The following is a 20,009-nucleotide window of genomic DNA, read 5'->3' as shown; positions in this document are numbered from 1 at the left end:
TGAGAGAGGGGAAGAGGCGGGACCACGCAGGGCATGCGATGGCGGCTGCGCCAAGGAAGGCTTAGCTTCTTACTCAGGTAAGAGTAATTTATTATTATGAATGTAATGTAGTGTTATTGTCATTACATGTGTTTATGGCTGGGGAGGAAAAGGGGTGCATGTTTTACCTAGAGTTAACTAATGAGGCTTTCATTCAAAAAGGTTGGGAACTACTTGTAGACAGACCCTGAGAGTACCCGCACCAGAGATGCTCCAGGACAAAGGAGCGATGGCCTGCCACACTGCACACTTTCATAACAGCTGACGTTAGACAGCAGTATTGCCTTCGGGGGACTGCAGCCAGCAGACTCCCCCCTTGGGGAAAGGCAGCCATGCAGAGGGTGAGGAGTGGCAGCTGGCAGATCTGGCCTGCGCCTGCCAGCTAGCAAAGTAATGGCAAGGCAAAGCCTCTGTGACATTAATAGGCTCAGAAGTTCTACACCAGAAAGATGGCTCAGAAGAAATCCTGTCTGGTACAATTAGCAAGCAGCCAACGGGCGATAACAGTTATTCCAAGAGGCTTAAGATGCACTGATCACCCAGCAGGGAGCGTAAACAACTGCAGGAAAGGAATTCAGGCAGCTGAAGGCTAGCGTGGGGCTGACAGGTGTTCTCTCCATCACACTCACCCTTTGGCTGCACGGATGCCATTCCTTCTGCTACATTTAGTGAAGAAAGTGTTTTAAATCAGAGCCCAGCAGCCCTGCTACTTCTGCTGACAGTTATTACAGCTCAGGCCAACCTGGCTTAGACCCCAGAGTAACAGGCAGTAAACCCGGCAAAAGGAAGGCAGGAATATTTAGTCTTTCATACCTAAATAGCCAGAGTCTGTCTTGAGTGGATTACTAAAGTGGAGCAGGGGAGAAGCTGCTTAAGAAGTGGCCGTTATATACTTGGGGTGGAAATGGGAGACACTCAAGGTATTGTTCTGCTGCGCATGGGGAGGGGGGGATCTAAATGCAAGTCACACTGAAGGGTTTGTCAATCCAGCGCCTGGCCCGCAGAAGGAAAGAAACCAGCTCCTCAAAAATCTATTTTATTGTATAAAATTATACATACAAAGTGTACGTGAAGGACTGAGCATTATGTGATACAAAGGCAGAGACAGCATGTGAAAGGTCATTTATCTTACTGTAGTGTTTGATTTCAAATATATAATATGAAGATTGGAAAGACAAGATGTTGGATGTGCAGGAAGCCAGGATATTAAGAACGCTGGTGCCCCGGATTAGATCAGCATCCAAGATTCTCCCTTAAGGCTCATGGGACGTACAGATTCCAAGATAATTTGTGATTAGAAGAGGGGGGAGAGGATGGATGCTCACAGACACTTGTTGCTATTTATAATAAAGCTAAACTGGGTCCTGCCCAGGAAATCCTCTTCTCTACCCCCAGTAGAAAAGGGTAGGAGGTGATGTCCCATAATTCTACATCAGTTCTTGGACTGTCTGCAAATGAGATGCCAGAGTGCTGGCTCGTTCACATTACTAGACACACTGAGCTAGTGTTGACTTATTAGCTGAAACAGGCAAACTCTCTGATGTGGCTCTACATACAAAGACAGATTTTATTATATAGAAAACTGCCTGCAACAATGGTCATGAAAGTCTGATAGCACACCCAGATAAAACTGCTTTCCAAACCTTAACCATGATAAGGAAACTAGGCATGTTTTACTTGCCTGGAAGATTGACCCTGTGAATGGATGAGTAGAATTTTACAAGGCTGATATACGCCAACATATCATCCTTTAAACAACCTACTGTGTATGAGGTCTTTATATGCCTCTCCTAATGAATAAGGAGGTCCCCTTAAGGAGAATTAGCCTTTGATCACAGAAACCATATAACCTGTAAAAGGTTATATTTGTTTCAAAAGCTCGCTTGCAATTTTTTAATGGCACCTAGAAGTGTTTGAAACATATCACTGATTATTCAGAGTATAATACTGGGCTGATGATTTGAGTAGAGTTAGTGTTTCTGGTTTTAGTGAAAAACCATTAAGGTCTCATATAAGCAAATAAATGTCTTGAAAATATCCAAAATTAGCACTGAAATGGGGAGCAGACGTGCCCTAAGAAGTTTCCTGTGCTTGCAGGGCGCTTTCCCTCTTGTATACAAGACTTCAGAAGGGAAAAAGTTTGAGTATTCAGCGGTCATAGGGAACATAGAAATGTCTTCACTTATCCAAACAGGCTAATGCAATTCAACTTTTGCAACACCGCCCTGTGTCAGACAGTTAAGGGTAACACTCATTCAGATAAGCCAGTTTATAAAAAAAATCCAAAATGGGTGGAGAGTTCTAGGTTCAGATTCTCTCCTGCACCAAGCAGTGTTGAGGAAAGGTGTCAAACTCAGACAGCATCTTATGCGTCCAGGAGAATCATGGAGGAATTGTGCAGCTCTGGCCCACTGACACGTTAAAGCAGGTATGGGGCTGCTCTAATTTATGCCATTTGGCTGTGCCTTTATGGACTATATGCCAGTTGAAATGGTGGAGTGCAACTGTGCTCCATCCTGACCCCAACAAGACGGAGTGTGGAGGCCAGTCAGTACAAGAACAGAGAGCTCCACATGACAGCTGAATTCTCAGCCATCTTGCACTGGCAGAGTGGTATGAAACGACTGGAACAGTAGGGCGAAATCTGGTCCGTAATTCAAAAAAATAATTTGACTGAGCTGATTATACATGGAAAAATTCGATTGCCATCACTATATTTAAGGGGCGTGAAAAAATCCACATCCCTGTGTGACGTAGTTAAGCCAGCCTAACTCCCGCTGTAGACACCTTTAGGTCAACAGGAGAATACTTCCATCCATCTAGCTCCTGCCTCTCAGGGAGGCGGATTACCTACAGCCATGGGAGAACCCCTCCTGTCCCTGTAGTAAATGTCCACATTGAAGCTCTGTAGCGTTTTAAGTAGAGACAGTCTTAAAATAAAGAGGAAACAACGTCACATTTCTGGAGATACACACTTATTAGGAGTCCAGTGCTGCAAACACCACCTCCCTCGTGTGAAGGTACTGAAGGGCATAAGCATTTGCAGGATTAGGTCCCTAGACAAGTCAGTGTCACATGACTAACTCTATACACAAGTGGCGGTGCTAGAAGGAAGTTAAGACTGCCGTTTCTAGAGAAAGGAAATGATTAAGTGTCTCAGTAAGGGTCCAGACACCAAGAAGCCAACCTGTAAAAAACAAAATCAAGAACTAAAAAACCATTTACAAATCAAGTTTATAAATGCATTAAACATTAATACTATCAGGTAAAAAGGCTGCATATAAAAATATATATACATATAAAAAACCATCAGACAGGATTGTTAGGACTGGAATACAATACTAAAAGGCCTAAGAATAATGCAGTTTCTTCTTGCTCTCACTCTTGAGATAACATTGCTTCAATACCCACATGCTGCTAGTTCAAACATCCTCTGCAAGAGGTTGCTTTAGAAAGATGGAGTGGGATTGAGAGGTGGTCTTGGGGGAGATACCAAAAACAATGGTAGGCTCTTGCTCTCAGAACATTAAAGCTGGACCCCAGAGACTAGTCTCAGTTAGTCAGACACAAAGACTCACCAGCTCTTCTGGACTAGACACTGAAAAGGCTTTAAAGTATTACAAGAAAGATTATTTTGTGCCCCAGCAAATCACTGCTTTGTTAGACTGTATTGTCTAGGAGACGTGCTCGATTTAACTGGCTACTTCACCTGAACTGTGCTACTGAACTGAGAATGCAAATACTGTACAAAGTGCTCAACTGTTACCCTTCTTCCCCACTGCCTAGGAGGCCTTCTGCCTCTTCAATGCTGACCAGAGGGAAAGGTTCATAAGCATAGAGATAGTGCTTGACATTTCATGTTAATCACAAGCAAATCCACTGCATTGCACACTACATGTTGCAAGTCAAATAGTACAGAAAATTTACCAACTGGATGTTTTATAAAACATTAGTTTTGCCTTAGTTCGCAAAGGAAGAGTCTAAAGTGACAAACACTTTGGCCTATGAAGGTTCTTATGACCTACACGCAAGCTTAAAATCTGGTACCATTACAATGTGGGTGGAGCAAAAGAACAGTTCCAGTACCATGGCTTCCAACTCCATCAATTCCTGTGCCATTTATGTCACCACAAAAAATAGATTCAGACGTTGCTATTAATGGAGAGAGCCCAATACTGTAACTTTTCCTTTACAAAACTAATCAGATACTAGCAAGCTGCCACACGCAGGATGCTAGATTAAAAAAAGAGTCCCATATCTTTTCAAATGAATGCCTTCCACAGCAGGCTTACAAAAATCTACATGTCACTAGATAAAAGGTAAAAAGGTCTTGGAGTTATGATCTGAGAGATCAGACCAAAGAGTTATTGCTGTAAACAAGAAACGCTAGTGTGACTTCCTATTGGGAATAGGACAGGCTACGATTTTGCTTTTTGTGCATTAATATTCCATTTTAACTCAGCAGAACCAAACGGATCTGGATCTTTGATCAAAGTGCAGGCTGGGGCTTAGGCCCCACAGCTAAATATGAAATATGGGCTCCCTAAAGCCCATTAGATTTGTCACGGAGACACACAAGGATCAGAAATCCAGGGACTTGGATGGTCTGGATTGGAATGACTTCCCATTTTACCCTGGTGTAAGCAGTGAAGTGTTTTCAATTTGTAATCAGAGCAATTCATCCCTGGCTTGCACTGTAGTGACATTTATGTACACATGAGAATTTAGCAGACTGGAATCATCTGAGGGCAGATGGGAGTAAGGGGTGCCCAGGATGTTAACAAACCCTTCCTCCCCCCACAATTGTGTAGAAGCCCAAGATCAAACAATTGTATGGTTGTGCTTTGACTCCATCTTTGGTAAATGTGGCCTGATAAAACAGTGCTCTCAGCTGTCCCCAACTCTACCAAACTGCAGTTTTTCTGTTTATGACACAGACATCCAGGAACTATTCACTGAACATGAGGGTTCCACTTGGGCTGACTGGACAAACCCCCGAGAGTTGAAAACTCTACTTAGGACAGTTATGTAGCTAAGAAACAGCTAGCAACTTGGATTGCCTAGCTTGTTGGGAAAGCTAAGTGTCACCACCTGGGATTAGCAGACCCCGAAGAGGCATTTGGAATGCAGTTGGTGGGTCTTGATTGGGTTTCCCTTTTGTGTTGCTGTTCTGCAGCCAGCAACTTTTTTTTTTTTGCTACCAACTTCAACTCTAGACACATCTGGGTGTCTGAAAGGAGGCTGTTAAACGACTTGTATTACAGGGCTAGATTTATACTAAGAGCAGAGCTCGATCAATGGAACCCCCCGAATATATGGATTTACATTTCAGGAATATTTTGTTCAAGCTACGCTATAAAAAACAGAGCAAGTTCCAAAGTGGAGATTAAATGCAGCCCTTTGCAGTTTACTTTTGCAGCGGTCACCCTGGACCTTTTCAGGGAGTAAAACCATGTCGAGCAACTGTTCTTTGTGTACTCAAGACTGATCCGACCCATATTAGAAGCTAGTTAGTTCCTGGGCTATAGACTAGGTGCAGCCCTGTTTATAACTTGGTTCAGACCTCTCTCTGCTGACCAAAAAAAAGCAAGTGTAATTGAGGCTGAACCATAGGGTTTGGATCCAGATCTGAGCTTTCACCGTTAGGGGCCGGCTTGATCCAGGGTTCTGTTTCAAGAGGTTAAATACGGTTCTAGTTAACAAGGGAGTAAACACAGGGCCTTTGGCGATACGCATGGAACAGTTCCCTCTATGTTTCCCACTGTTAGCCAGCTCTAAATATCTGGCAAGTGTTTATGTAAGTCTTCCTGAAAGAAGCGTAGTCAGACACCCTGTTCAAAAGCATACCAAAGCTAGGTTGCTAGCATGCAGACAACGTCACAAACACCAGGCAGCTGTAGGACAGCCTCAGCACTCTGGCTTCCCCAGGCTAGCCATGGTGAGACTAACTTATGAAGATGCTTAACTGCTAGGAAAGTATACTATCCACTTCACAGCACCACCTACTAGTCAGTCCGTGGAATGGCATTCCAAGCTCATCCCGCCCCTGAGGTCAAGTACCATACAAGTTCAAAGGGGATTCATGAGGGGGCCTGCAGACCTCTGACAGCTGGGAGCTGTCTTTAGTACTGACTTAATTAAAAAAAGCTGAGCCCAATTCCTTACCACCAAAGTGAATCCCTTAAGCACCACCACAGTCTTGTAATTTGGTATTTAGGAAGCATTATGAATATATGTCACCAGCTCACTGTCCTTCTGTATGAGAGAAGACTGAAGCAAAAATCAGATCCAACCATCCCACCCCTTAACACTTTGGGGCATTTTAATCTGATCTCAGCTGCAAATGGAAATTGTGTAGACTGACCCCATATTTCTATAACGGAGAAATTCAAAATCCCAGATCTGAAACTCCATGCATTTGCTTTGAGGAGTTCTCCATTGGAGCATGAATTCTAGTACAAAGAGCAGAACATATTGCTAGGTGCTGTGCTTTTCAAAAGGAAGAGGGGTTTGACCAAGCCCCACAGACTGCAAAAGCAGAAGGAAAGGCAGGTTTGTGTAACATGCTTCCTGAATCTCTTCAGATCCAGATCTCCTTGAGGAAATGCTACATTTCCATTGAATACTGTCATCTGTATAGTACCTGGGTTGAACAGAGGTCTTTAAAGTAGTGTTATCACTGTTTAAAAAAATGCACTTTTAAAGAGACAGAAGGATTCTCTAGCAGATAGAAAACAGAAAAGTAGATCTAAAGGCTAGTATTAAAAAGTATAAAAATCTGTACAGAAACTTTTAAAAACATCTTCTTTAAAAATGTGCAAATGGGCCACGACTCTGGAAAAAGAGGCAGCGATATGCTCTAAGTGACAAGGGACAGATCCCTTCGACATGGAATTGTTAGTAGGCATGGGAAAGTGGAACGGTTTGCATGCGGAGTCTAGCAGTTGGAGGAGTGCACGTTCCCCAGCTGGCCTGCTGCCAGCATGAGGATGTCTTTCTTCTCCTTGTGGAAACGCAGCTCTTTCCCAGCCAGCCGGGCTTCATCCAGTTCCCTCTCCGTCGAGGACAGCTCTCTGGAAAGGGCTCCTGGGGTGTTCTGCTCCCTGTTCACCCAGTCCATGGCCATCTGGTTTCTTATGTCATCATCCAGAGCACGGTGCGAATAGTGAGCCAGAACCTCCTGGTGGGGAGAAATAGAACAGGAGCTCATGAATGGTGAGTCTCGAAGAAGAACCCATGCATTGGTTAGTAGCATCTGGCTCAGTCACAAACTACCCCACGATGGGAAATGAATGACGGGCCTGGACAAGCACTGAAGCATAAGGGTCCAAGATACCTCAGGCTCCTACAGCGCGGCTGCCAAAGCAGCCCTCAGCTAATGCCCAGGCTTACCTGTCGTGAACACTGCCTCTCGCGCATGGCTTTGAGGCTGCCATTCCAGTGCAGCAGCTGGAAGACGGTCATCAACTCCTGCAAGTGGAAAGGACAGGCAGGCTTCAAAGGGCAAGAACGTCAACAGAATCAAGGGCAGGGCAGCAACCAATGTTCACAGGCAAAATGCTTCTCTAGCATACAACGGAAAGACTTCTCTCTTACCATAGCACCCTCAGGAGGCTACACAGCCTAGTGGCTGGAGCACTGGACTGGGACACAGAAGACCTACCATTACCTGGGCAAGTCACTTCACCTCCCGGTGCCTCAGTTTTCCCCTCTGTAAAATGAGATAAGGATATTGACCTCCTCTCTAAAGCGCTTTGCACTCAACGGCTAAGAAGTGGTAGGGCTACTGCTGTAAGAGGTACAGACTATTATTAAAAGACAGACTAAAGTGGGGAAGACACAGAGGAGTGGATTAGTCCTTCCTTCCACTTAAATGTTTGCCCATCTTGTTACTTAGCCCATAGCAGGGGGCTTAGTGGTTAGAGCAGGAGACTGGGAGTCAGGACTCCAGGCTTATCTTTCCAGCTCACAGCGTGGTGTTTACAGCCCGGTTCTATTCTCTTATCTTTTTCCTCATCAGTAAATTAATCACATCACAGGGAGTTGAGGCTTCAGGGAAAAAATGTGAAGTGCTTTGAGCTCCTGGAGCAAAACAGGCTAGAAGCCATTACTGAGTGTCACAGGACAGGAACCGTTATGAGTTTGTAGCGCTCCTGCCATGGTGGGACTTGACTATGACAGGCCATTCATGGAACAACTATTTAAAAGGACATACCCATGCCCTGCGTAGCCAGACAGAAGACCATTACCAATGACAGGATGGGAAAGATCATTAAGACTGCTGATCCTTTTGATGTCTCTGGTGCCGTGACATCCTCTGTTTGTGCTTCTCTATGCCATTTTTATTCCCAGAGCTATTGCACCAGACACTGGTAGGAGATGGTTTACATTACAACCAAGATCTGCACGAAGCTAATGTTTCTCTCTGATGGCTGCACAAACCCCATTCCATAAACTCCCACAAAGAGCCCGGCTTCCCACAGACAGTGCAACCAGAGGAATATACACAAGGTGACGCCACATCCTGTAAACAGGGCTATTAATATAACAACGTCTATCCTCCGCCTACTGAATATTACTATTCAGGGGAGACCAGCTGGGCAAAAAGTCAGCGTCAGGAAAGATTGCCTACAGCAGAGCGCCCCAAATAAAAACTAAGTTACAAGCGTAAGACGCCTGCATTTGTGAAGCTGCCAAGCTCCTTTGAGCATCTGGCAACTCAAATCAGGGCCTACTTCTCTCCTTCTGAGAATCAAATTCCTGAACCCGGTGAAATCAACTACTTGCAGGGCGCATGTAAAATCCCTGTTTCACGTTACTAATGACAGTAATATCTGGATTTCCATAAAGGGCCTTTCCTCCAAGGATCTCAAAGCACTTTAAAAACAATTAAACCTGAGAATGCCCGTGAGGTAGATATCCCCAAACAACAGAGAAAGATGTGGCAGCAAGTCAGATGCAGAACTGGGACTAGAATCCCAATTCTTTGTGCCCACTGCTCTAGTCATCAAACCAGCCTCTCTCTCAATGGGCAGGGAATAAAAACCAGAAAAGTCTTGACTCCCAGAGCATTGTCTACACTGCAGTTGGGAGTGACAACTGATTAAAGGTGTAACTCTGGGTGGAGGGCATGTCTACACTGAACCTGGAGATGTAATTCCCAGCACTGATTGAGCTAGCACATTAAACACAGCACTGTAGCTATGGCAGTGGGACAAGCTACAGTCCCAACCCCTTCATGACGAGGGAAAATGACAACATATGAAATGACTTGCCCAAGGTCACATGGCAAGTCAGTGGAAGACCTGGGAATAGAACCCAGAACTCCTAGTCCTCTAACCAGAAGACCATGTTGCTTCTTTCATGATCAATGTAGTCCAATACTTAAGGCACTAGATCAAATGAAGCATGTACAACCTCTTCCAAGATACTGATCTATGCGGGCATCTCAAGAGCTGTTTTAATCAGATGGGAGCCAAACCAGAACCCCTGCAAAATCCAGATATCCTTGAACTTTGGAAGGCTTGAAAAATCCTGGTCTGGATTCTGTGGCTGGAGCTACTACCTAGTACTAAGTGTGTAGCAACACAAAAGCCATAGCAGCACATGCTTTCTGAATGCACAGACCTGGTACGTTCTGTAGCACTGAAAGATATAACTAGAAGATTTTTTTAAAAACCCACTTTTGATCAAGACTAGAGTGGGGATCCAGTCATGAATAGTACCTGAAACTCTAACATTGATTTTCCCTTGTTGGATTCCAGCATGAAACGGAAAGCACCGATTCCAGTGTTCGGGTTATCGGCTTCTTCTCGATTCCCCTGCAACAAAGTGTAATACTACAGAATTACAGCCCCCTAAACAGAAGCAGGCACCCACACAGCTCGCGTGCTGAGAGGCAGTGGTGGGGTCTCGCAAAGCCCTGCAGCTATTAGCCGGAACCATTTTCAGGCTCCAGAGATTTTGTTTGTTTGTTTGTACTCTGATGAGGTAAACTTTAAACACCTTGCACCTGTCACGGATTCTACAAACACTGAAGAGATTTTTAATTCCTCCATCTCCCACTAAACATTCTGCTTTTGCTAGGAGACATCCCATAATAGAAGTTGTCAGGACAAGACAAAAGCCAATTACTTATCTCCAACTTGGAGAAACATCATGATACTTTACAGCAGCCATATCTAGTTGGTGAGTGCTCAGAGGTGCTTTGGAAATAAGTGGATTTGGGTTCCTGGTGGACACAACATGGGACCTGAGATTTGAGCAGGGGTCTCAGAATATGCAGAACACTCCAGAAAATCTAATATCTGTGGCCTGATGCTTGGGGCAGATGCTCATGCACACTCTCCGACTTCTGACTGGGTGCAAACCATAATGGCTTGTATTTTCAGAGAAACGTAGGTCTGGAAGGAACCTCAAGAGGTCCTTTAGTCATCCCCTTGTGCTGAGGCAGGACAAAAGAGACCTAGGCCATCCCTAATAGGTGTTTGTCCAGCCTGTTCTTAAAAGCCTCCAATTTTATCTAGTTTAAGGGACCAGTGATCATTCTGAAACACAAGGATCATCATTGAAGTCTGGCAATACCAGCTTTCCAAGAGATGCTGTACTTTCCTAGCTTCAGTAGTTCATGAGGTAGCAGGTCTGACAGGTCAGACTCGAGCATGACTGCTGCATCTTGTATTTGTTGACTAGCATAGTAGCCAGCCCCCATATCGAATCTATGCAAATTTTGACCCTGACTTCAATGCAAACTGTATCATGTCCTTGCCACAAGACAGGGGGCTGGATTTGACTTGAAAGTCCCTTCCATCCCTTCATTTCTATGATTTAAGGCTATCTTTCAGGAACATTTAGGATTGTAGGATGGTTTTTTCCACGGCTCACCCAACAGTTTGGGTTCCATTGGGTGCCGTCTGAATGCACAGCATTAACTCATTCTGACACAGCATTACCTAAGCCAGTCTTTCATTTTAGCTCAAATAAAAGCAGTGCTATACAAAAAGAGACTTTTGTATGTAAAGGAAACATGGCAAAAATTGTAGGAAAGAGTGCGAAGTGCTTCTCCTGAGTGCTGGAAGTGGAATAAGTTTGGCATTAACAGGCCTTCAGCAGTAGGCATGCAGAAAACATGAAGGGCTGAGTGCTGCTCTCCGATACACCAGGCCAAAGTAATTCTGCTGATCTAATTGGGTGCAGGATTTGACTCCAAAAATACAGGGCTGAAAGCATAGAGGGGGAAAGGAGTCTGAATCCAGGAAGGGAACAGTTTAAGAGAAAACAAGAATTAGACTAATAGTTCATTTTTATTTTTAGTATTTTTGTAGCATTCCAAGAATCACTGGAAAACCTGCCCTAAGGATTTCCAGATGCAAAAGAAGTTTCCCTTCCCATAGATTTATGAGACTTTCCAACCCGTCTGTCCTTATCAACTGCAACAGTCAAGACATTCAAATCCCTTACGTTGAAAGATGCCAAGGCTTCAGAGACACTCTTCTCAATGAACTCATCTGTGATCCTCCGGGAGGGGTGCTCATTAAAGACAGAGTTCATTAGTGCAATCTTCGCTGCGCTTCTCCTGGCTTCCGCCTTGGTTGGACAGAACTAGGGAGAGACGTACATGCCATCAGAACAGAAAAGCACAGAGATGGCCGAGATCAGTTAGGGCCCACACACTCCCAAGTTCTTCCTGCATATACGAAATGGCTGTTAGGTGGCAGTTGTTGTGATGTGCTGGAAAGCTATTTTCCTCAGACATCCTGAAGTCATTAGGAGTCAATTTTAAACCACACCAATCCCAGTCATGTTGAATGCAAAAATTAAACTGGAAATTGAAGTCAGCACATACTATGTGGACAGGGAAATACCACCAACTGGATTGCCAACAAAATTAATTATCTTAAAACCAAAACACAGCCATCCTACTCTAAACACGAGGGCTGCTCTGCAGGACGGGGAGACAACTCAGCTGCTAGAATTGTTTCTTTTGGATGCCTTCTTCAAACCAAGACTAGAGCATAACTCTGCCTTAAGCCACTGCAGCAGAGGAATCTGAAGTGCAATCAGGACCCTGTGTGATTTTTGGACTTTAATCTTTCTGGTTAAGTATTTGGGTTGGACCTTTTCCTTTGCAACAAAGAAACGGCAGCAGCTATTTATCAAGCCTTATTAGTTTGGCTGCCAAACTTTTCTGAGCATCTTGGGAAGAGACACTGGGTCAAATTCAGAACCCGTATTACGAAGGATAAAGCATTTAACTTAAGGCAAACATTGCTATACATCAGTCACCCTAACACTTACATAGCATCAAAGGCAACTGGCACGTTACCTCACTATTTGCAGAATCCCTATTCATTCCCTCCAGTAAGCGTAGAGCATATGTAATCCTGGGATAAAATATCTACAGCAAAACTCACAAGTTAAAGACAGCTACTGTACTTACCATGCAGAACTAAGCTGGGTTGGATTTAGCTATCTATTAAGGGGCTGGATCCATCAGTGTTTTGGAGTTCCCAGAAAGCCTCTAGAACCCACCCGTCCCGGTGAGGAATTTGATTCCATTAGGATGGGGACTTAAGGGAATTACTGATATTCTCTATAGAGCTGACTGGGAGTCTGATCCGTGCAGCTAGAGCAGCTTAAGTCTCTGTAGCCATGTGGTCCTACCTGGAAACTGCCAAAGCAGCTCCCCCCAGGCAAGGTGACATAGCAGACGTAAGGGGGGCTGGTGGAAGGGACCATCTCATACACCACGAGAGCTCCATTTTTCAGATCAGCGCCACGTGACTGCTTCATCTGCCAGAACTCCTGAAGGGCTTCCACAACGTTCACTGAAGATACAGAAGTTGGGAGGGGGGAAGTCAGAGATGGATATCAGGAATGAGATAAACGGTCTTTTCATATCGCAAAAATTGAGCGCAGGAAACTAAGCCTGAGAAACTGGTTTTCCTGCTCACCACTTGCGATTGCTGGCCTCCAGGAAAGGAGAGCCACTTGCACATTAACACACGCCGAACCGTACAAACACGACAACAGGGTCCCTCCCCGTGCAGCTAACACTTAACAGTCCAATCCTGAGAACAGTTCAGCTCCAGGAGAACTGTAGGTGCTCAGCATCTCTAGCCCAAGGTTCTAGTCTCGACACACAGCAGTCTAAACACACGGGGAGTGAGTTCAAAGGTCAGACTTCAGGGAGTGAAATTTTCCTCACTCACCCAGGGAAAGCTGGTGTTCGGGGAGGGCAGAGGGGTGGGAGGGGAGACAAAGGCTCTTGGAAGAGCATTTTAGAAGGAGACATCTGAGTTAATGCGGGAAGAAATCAGCAATGTCTTTTTCCTAAAGGCAGTCTGTAATGGTAGCGATGGGTTTGCCCCTTGCTTGGGCCAATCAGCTGGGCTGTCAGTGTCAAGAAACAGACTGGACAGGTTTCTTCTGACATTTAAGACCAGGAAAGATTCTGTAGTGTTCAAGTGACACTGCGCTGCAGGGGAAGACAGGGCTAATTGAGAGTCAATAACAACCTGACTGGCCTGCCCTGGCACTAAGATGCCTAATGGAAATCACCTGTATGAGAAAGTCACCGTTTTGTGGAGCTGCACAGAGAGATCATTCAAAAGGTGTGGGCTGCCCAAATCAAACTTTGTATAATTTCACTGACTTTTGTGTGGGTCATCTCACAACTGCCTACCACCACAGAGGAGAATGGAGAGGTCTCATTCAAGAATCATGTCTGTGTCTTTCTCAAGGAGAGGAGGTATAATTGAATGGTGAATCACTTACTAAACCCAGGAATATCATTTTTAGAAGAAGTGTTTTTTCCGTTCACGTCAGGAAGCCAGAGCCCAAAGCTTTAACCCTTGTTTACTTTGACAATTACGGTCCTATCAGGATAAGAGTCAGTCTTTAACATTCCTTAAACGAGGAAAGAATTTGCCATACTAGATTCAAGAAGATATCCTGCCTCAACCAGGGAACAATCCCCCAATGCTTCAGAGAAAAAATATCCCACTATGCGCCCAACTAACCATGCAAGGCTGCACATGGTGGGAAGATTACTTCCTAACCTCTGTGGTGATGAATTTATGCCCAGAAGCATGAGAGTCAGTTACTCTTATCTTTGCATGCATGCAGGGATTAGAAATGTTAATGGTCAACATTATCCAGGATTCCCTGCAGCTCTGCATTTCACATGCTGCGCAGGAAGAAGCATTTCCTTTTATTTGTTCTAAATTTATCTGCCCTTAACATTAGAGCCGTTCCTCATGCCACTGGAGGGATCCCACAGCTTCCATCACAATCTTAATCCCCAAAATTCCCTCTCATCTTCTTTCCACACTAAATAATTCTAGGTTTTTGCAATACCTAGTTATAGTAAAATCCTCTCCTAATCCATCTTTATTACCCTTCTCTGGGTCTTTTCCAACCTCTGTTATCACTTTGTAGTGAAGCGATCTACAAAAAGAGTAACATTTTGAGAACAAAAGAACGCTACAACAGGCCCTTCCATGCAGAATCCTGCTAGAAAGCTATTCTGGTTTTTTACAGCAAGACAGAACAAGCAAGCTCACTCTCCTGCTTACAGAAATGCCCCCACGAGAAAGATAGAAGATGGAAGATCAGTTTGACGACAGACAAGAATACCACGCTTCAAGCTATCCAGCTAAACATGTTATTATCCCACCCACTGTACTGTGAGTAACACTTTAGGTTTTCAGCCATGCAGTTTTCAGGATAAGAGAACTAGGCTGATCTTACGGTCGCTAAAGTTATTAGTTTCATTAGCTTCCTGTAGAACAGAACCAACAGCATAGTTACTAGAAGTTTCTCACTAAAACATTTTACCCGCCTGCCTGATATGCAGCGTTTCAGGGAGTTAGTTAAAAACAAGCACTCAGCTTGGATCACTTTCAAGTTTGGGGGATGGATTTTTCCTTAAACACACAACATGGGAACAGTTTTAAACCCAAGATTCACAGGGAACCAAACACAATCTATGTGGTTCCTTGCCAGTGCTGCAGCACACAAGTTTGGAATTCAAACATGGGCAAGCAGATTCCCTTTCTATTGACAATAAAAATCATCCATCTAATCCCCCACGGGGAGCCAGAGACAATGCCTTATTCAACAACAGTTGAGACACCGTTTGGCACAGGGCAACTGAATCTTTGTAGCTATGACTGCAAACCAGCAACCTCACAAATGAAAACCTGAAATTAAGCTACATCAAGTAGCATGAAATGGCTCAGAACAACTCCCCCCCCTCGTTATTATGAACATTCAAAGCAACACAGTTTGTTAATTTAAAACAAGAAACGGGATGCTGAGATCCTAAGTGGAGATAACAAGGAAACACTGTTTAGCCAGTGCATGGGACTGGACTTGTCAGTCGGAGACAAGCTCTTTTCTATGTTGCACACTGCCCGTTTGTATTGCAGGGTGCTTTGTTAGCAACTGGAGCATTAGGTCTGGCAGCTGAGGAGTACCCAAGAGGCTCTGTCTGGAGGACTGAGATCAATGCTTCCAGCTCAACAGAGAATGTGGGCAATTTAAAAAGACGGAGGAAAGGGTTAAGCAACTAACTGAAACTTTGCAAACATACTTCAAAGAAAAAACTGCCTTCAGATTAATGCAGAGCAAGAGAAACTCAGCAAGCCTGGTTGATGTGAATGGGAAAAAAAAACCCTTTAAAAAAAAGAATAGCATCAGAGCAAATTAAGAGATTTAGGAATATTCCCTGTGCATATTCAAGAAATACCGTATCTGTCTTCTCTCTTTCAGTGTAGTTACAACTGACTAGTGCTATAAAGGCCACCTCGCCGTACATATTTATCAGGTAACAAGTGGTCAGCCAGTGGAGTGATTTTTCAGCCAGTCAGATGGCAAAAAACATTTGTTCATAGTTGCATATAGATTCTGGTGGGAGAAGACTTCCATCTTGTATTTCTTCTGGGTAGCAATCTTCAGCTCTTTGCCCTGACTAGAGTTCTTACACTGCATCATCTATTCACCCCCATCCTCCCAAAGAAACCGTGCTTGAAGAAGAGTGGATTCAGAGTTCTGTTAATTAACACGGTGGCAGTAGCAGGAGGAGTGGGGACACGGGCGAATTCAAAAGCCACAAGTAAAGAGGACTAGAGATTCTCATCCAAAGAGGATGCAAAACAACAGCTGTGTCACAAGCCAGAAGTTGGATGCTTGTTTTGGCTGTGACCGTTTGAACAATTGATGTGCGAGTTGTCCAGTTTTCCGTTGAAATATTCAAATGTTACAAGCAGGCCAAGCCCTGCTCGTAACATATGATGACTGTGTTTGAAATTGAAAAGTGTAATTAAGATCAGCCTTTTGAAGTCCTCTAAAGGCAGCCAGAATACTACAGAAAAAGCAGTCATCAGATACTTCTGTACTGAGAGAGAGGACCAATTGAATCAAATGGTAAATTAGTTTAGTGCAGAAGTGAGGTCTAGTGATTAGAGCAGGGGTTCCCAAACTTTGTCATCACGACCCCATTTTAATGATGTATTTCCTGCTGGGACCCCAGACAGCGTGGAGGATGCCACTTTACTCTTCGCACAGTGTGACCTCGCATGCACCATACATGAAAGGTCATGCTGTGCAAAGCAAAATAGAGTCCGCCGCATACTAGGGATTGCTGATGTTGAGGTCATGACCCACAGTTTGGGAACCGCTGGATTAGAGCAAGGGACCAAGTTAGGACAGCTCAGTTCTATTTGCTGCTCTGATGCGGACTTGCTGTAGGACCCTGGAGAAGTTGTTTCCCTTCTATGCCTCAGTTTCTCCATCTCTAACCAGGGATGTCACCAAGAGGTTACCAGATTTAACATTTTAAGTGCCCTAAGATCCTATTGCACTAGTAATGATAGAGCATTTACATGACTCTTTACAACCTTACGACATGTTCCACACCCAGAACAGTTTACAATGTAAATGAGAATGTGAAGCACAGCGCTTGTGGTTTGAGAAGATACAAGAGTTTTAAATGAAAGAAGGAAGACGACTGTTGGGGTTTGGGACAGGATTTGGTAGAAGAGAGAGGCTGCAAGGCAGATGAAATATCAACTTCCACCTTGCATACAAGACACCAGTGTTTAGACAAAGGAATTTGTACACATTTGAGAAGAACAGACACTGGGTCAAACAAGCTCCAACACTGGGCCTCTTGCTCCCAATCAAAATCCCTTTTCAGAATTTATGACGGCCACCAGTGGGGGACTGGGAAATGCCAGGCACACATTCACCCCATCCAGGGAAAAGCACTGAATCTACAGAGCACTGCCATGGAGCAAAAGCGTTTTTCCCTTTTCAAAACTTAACCAGCAGAAAAGCAGCAGTTCCCACTTAGCTTTGCTACTCAAAGCCAGGACATGAAGAGATGTAGCCCACTCACACATATATAGAGTGCTTTGGCCATCAGTCATCTCTCTTGTTTATTGCCTTGGAGCATAGACCCTGGTCCCTGTATTATGTATATGATAGCACATCTGACTCGCATATTAAATAAGGAAGAGTAAGTGATTCCACATGGTGCTGAAATGCCTCTGAGCGGAGCCAGAAGAGCAGCAGTTCCGTTGCATTCAAGTCACATATCGTCTGCCAAGCATTTACCGGTTAGGATGTGTACAACTGCATCTACTGGACCTGCTGCCATAACCGGAACTCGGGAACTCAAAACAGTTGCAGAGTGTCTCCAGATGAGTGTGGAGAAGGATACTTTTCACCTTTGTGCCAGTAAAATCTGAGATTTAATCATCTTTACTGCTTCCACACTTTTCAAGAGGACCAGATGGGATGTGCAGAAGATTCAGATTTGAGGCTTCCCTGGAGTGCTCTCATATGAATTGGGAGCATCCGAGGCAAAACTTGGAGTCCTCAGGAAAGGGTGCGGTGTAGTACTTAACACACCCAGAACAGCCCATTCCAGCGCAGACATACAGTCTGAGGGGCTGGTCATTTCTTCCACCCACTGTCACGGTGAAAATCTCCTGTAGCAACAGGGAGCTGAGCAGGGAGAGGGATCTCATGGAAAATATAGTTAGAATGCAAGTGTGGGGGTAGGAAGAGAGGAAAGCATACTTCATAGCTGGCTTGCGGGTGTGAACGAGCCTTTCATCAGGCACTAACCAGAGAGTAAAGGCCTCACACCCATGCCCAGGACACAACCATTAACATACACAGAGTTGTCAAACAAAAGCTTACTCCTCTGATAGAGAGATTCGTAACTGACATACATTTATGCAGTAAGTGACAGAGACACCAGGAGTTTGAAACCTACTCACCATTAAACAGAGTTAAAAATTGTTCCAGATCCTACACCTAATCCCCCCTCCAACATTCAGGCCACCCTGCCAGTCTTACATGGATATTTTTCTCCTAGGTCTAAATTTTCAAGGACTAGTGATTTCAGATGACCGACCTGAGACTCTGATTTTCAGAGAGCAAGGGGCTCAGCACAGTGTGAAACACAGACCCCTTTAAGGTGTTTCAGGTGGGGCACCCAGGCAAACCCCAGGAGAAAACAGAGGACCAAGCAGGGGGAAGGAGTGAAACAGACACTACACAAAGTACGGTCAATTGCACAAGGTGAGACAGTAGGATCAGCTCTGAGCTCTCCCTGACCCTGATCTTAGGGACCAATTGCAACAAGAGACTTTTTTTTTTTTTTTTAAAGCATTCTAAGAGAGGAGCCAATACATTAGCAGGGTTTTCTGATCACTCCCAACCCCCTGCTTCACTACTGCCATACAGCCCCTGAGTGTCAGGGGGTCCCCCAGCCCCAGGAGTCCCCAGTGGGAAGTCAGGCTGGAGTAGCAGGACTCCTTCCTCACCTGAGTAGAGGGAGTCCCCCTTTGGAAGAGATGAGGGGAGTTGGGGGGGGGGAAGGGGTGTCTCCCAGCTCCCCCCTCGCTCACCTCAAGGGTCACACTGCTCCTGGGGGGGCCCAGTCCCCAGGGACAAGGTGGCCCTGCAGTGTGAGGTAGGGGATCCCAGCTCCCGCCTCCCCCCCCCCCCATCTATGCAATGAGACCAGGTATCCCCAGGAGGGTAGGCTATTAGGGATCCCAGGTACTGGGGGGGGGGCCCCGATGGAACAGTCCCCTCCCCCCAGCTATGCCACAGCGCTGAGCCCCCCAGCGTTGGGGGAGGGGGGGTTCCACAGACGGAGAGTCCAAGTCCCTGCAACAGAGGATCCCGCCCCCCAGCTCAGGGTCTCCATCCTGGGGTGGACGAAGGGGGGGTGCCGGTCTCAGCCCCCCGGTTGGGGCGGGATCTGCCACGGGAGGTGCAGGTTAGCGGGGGGGGGGGGGGGGGGGGGCCGGGACGGGGGGGGGGCGGTTCTCACTCTCACTCACCTCGGCCGTAGCCCTGCGTGTGCTTGGCGAAGCTGCGCACCACCGCCTCCACCGCCTCGCGCAGCACGGCCGGGGGCGCTGCGGCGCCCAGGCCCGGCAGCCCCGGAGGAGGCGGCGGCGGCAGCCCCAGCCCCGGGGGCGGCGGAGGAGGAGGAGGGGGAGGCGGCGGCGGTGCCGGCGGCGGCAGCAGCAGCAGGGGCGGAGCGGGCGAGGCAAGCCCCGCGGGGGCCCCGGTCACCCCGGGCCGCAGGGATCGCAGCGTCCCCACCCCGGGCTGCAGCCGCTGAGCGCGCAGCGACTCCATCATCATCGCCGCCGCCACCGCCCGGCCTCCGTCACCCGCCCCCCGCCGGCCCGAGCCAAGGGGCTGAAAGCGGCCCTCCGCCTGCTGCCACTCACTAGGCTTGAGGGGGGGGCGGGCCCTACGGGGCGGAGCAGCCAATCAAAGCGCGGAGCCCCGGGAGGAGGCGGCGGTCTAAGGGAAGTTGCCCAATCAGAGAGCGGACCCACGCGGAGGAGGCGGGGGACTGAAAGTGAGGTGCCCAATCAGAGCTCGTCTGCCCAGGGATGGAGAGAGGGGTGGCCCAATCACAAAGAGAGGACGCC

At 46.2% G+C, this 20,009-nt stretch overlaps 1 protein-coding gene across 1 annotated transcript; it reads right to left on the bottom strand.

Moving 5' to 3' along the window:
* Positions 1–1,059: 1,059 nt before the first annotated feature.
* On the bottom strand, positions 1,060–19,801 carry LIX1L (limb and CNS expressed 1 like). The gene is made up of 6 exons (XM_067569402.1): positions 19,404–19,801; positions 12,703–12,866; positions 11,500–11,640; positions 9,765–9,860; positions 7,432–7,509; positions 1,060–7,219 (listed from the first exon to the last, which is right to left on the bottom strand). The coding sequence occupies exons 1-6, from the start codon at positions 19,711–19,713 to the stop codon at positions 6,977–6,979; spliced, it is 1,032 nt and encodes a 343-aa protein (XP_067425503.1). The 5' UTR covers positions 19,714–19,801; the 3' UTR covers positions 1,060–6,976.
* Between the last annotated feature and the right edge of the window lie 208 nt (positions 19,802–20,009).

The sequence above is a fragment of the Emydura macquarii genome, unplaced genomic scaffold (genome assembly GCF_026122565.2).
Source record: "Emydura macquarii macquarii isolate MOO-44397 ecotype Brisbane River unplaced genomic scaffold, CSIRO-AGI_Emac_v2 contig_2924, whole genome shotgun sequence".
In the NCBI taxonomy this organism is placed as follows: Eukaryota; Metazoa; Chordata; order Testudines; family Chelidae; genus Emydura; species Emydura macquarii.
This window is presented reverse-complemented; position numbering and strand designations above follow the sequence as displayed.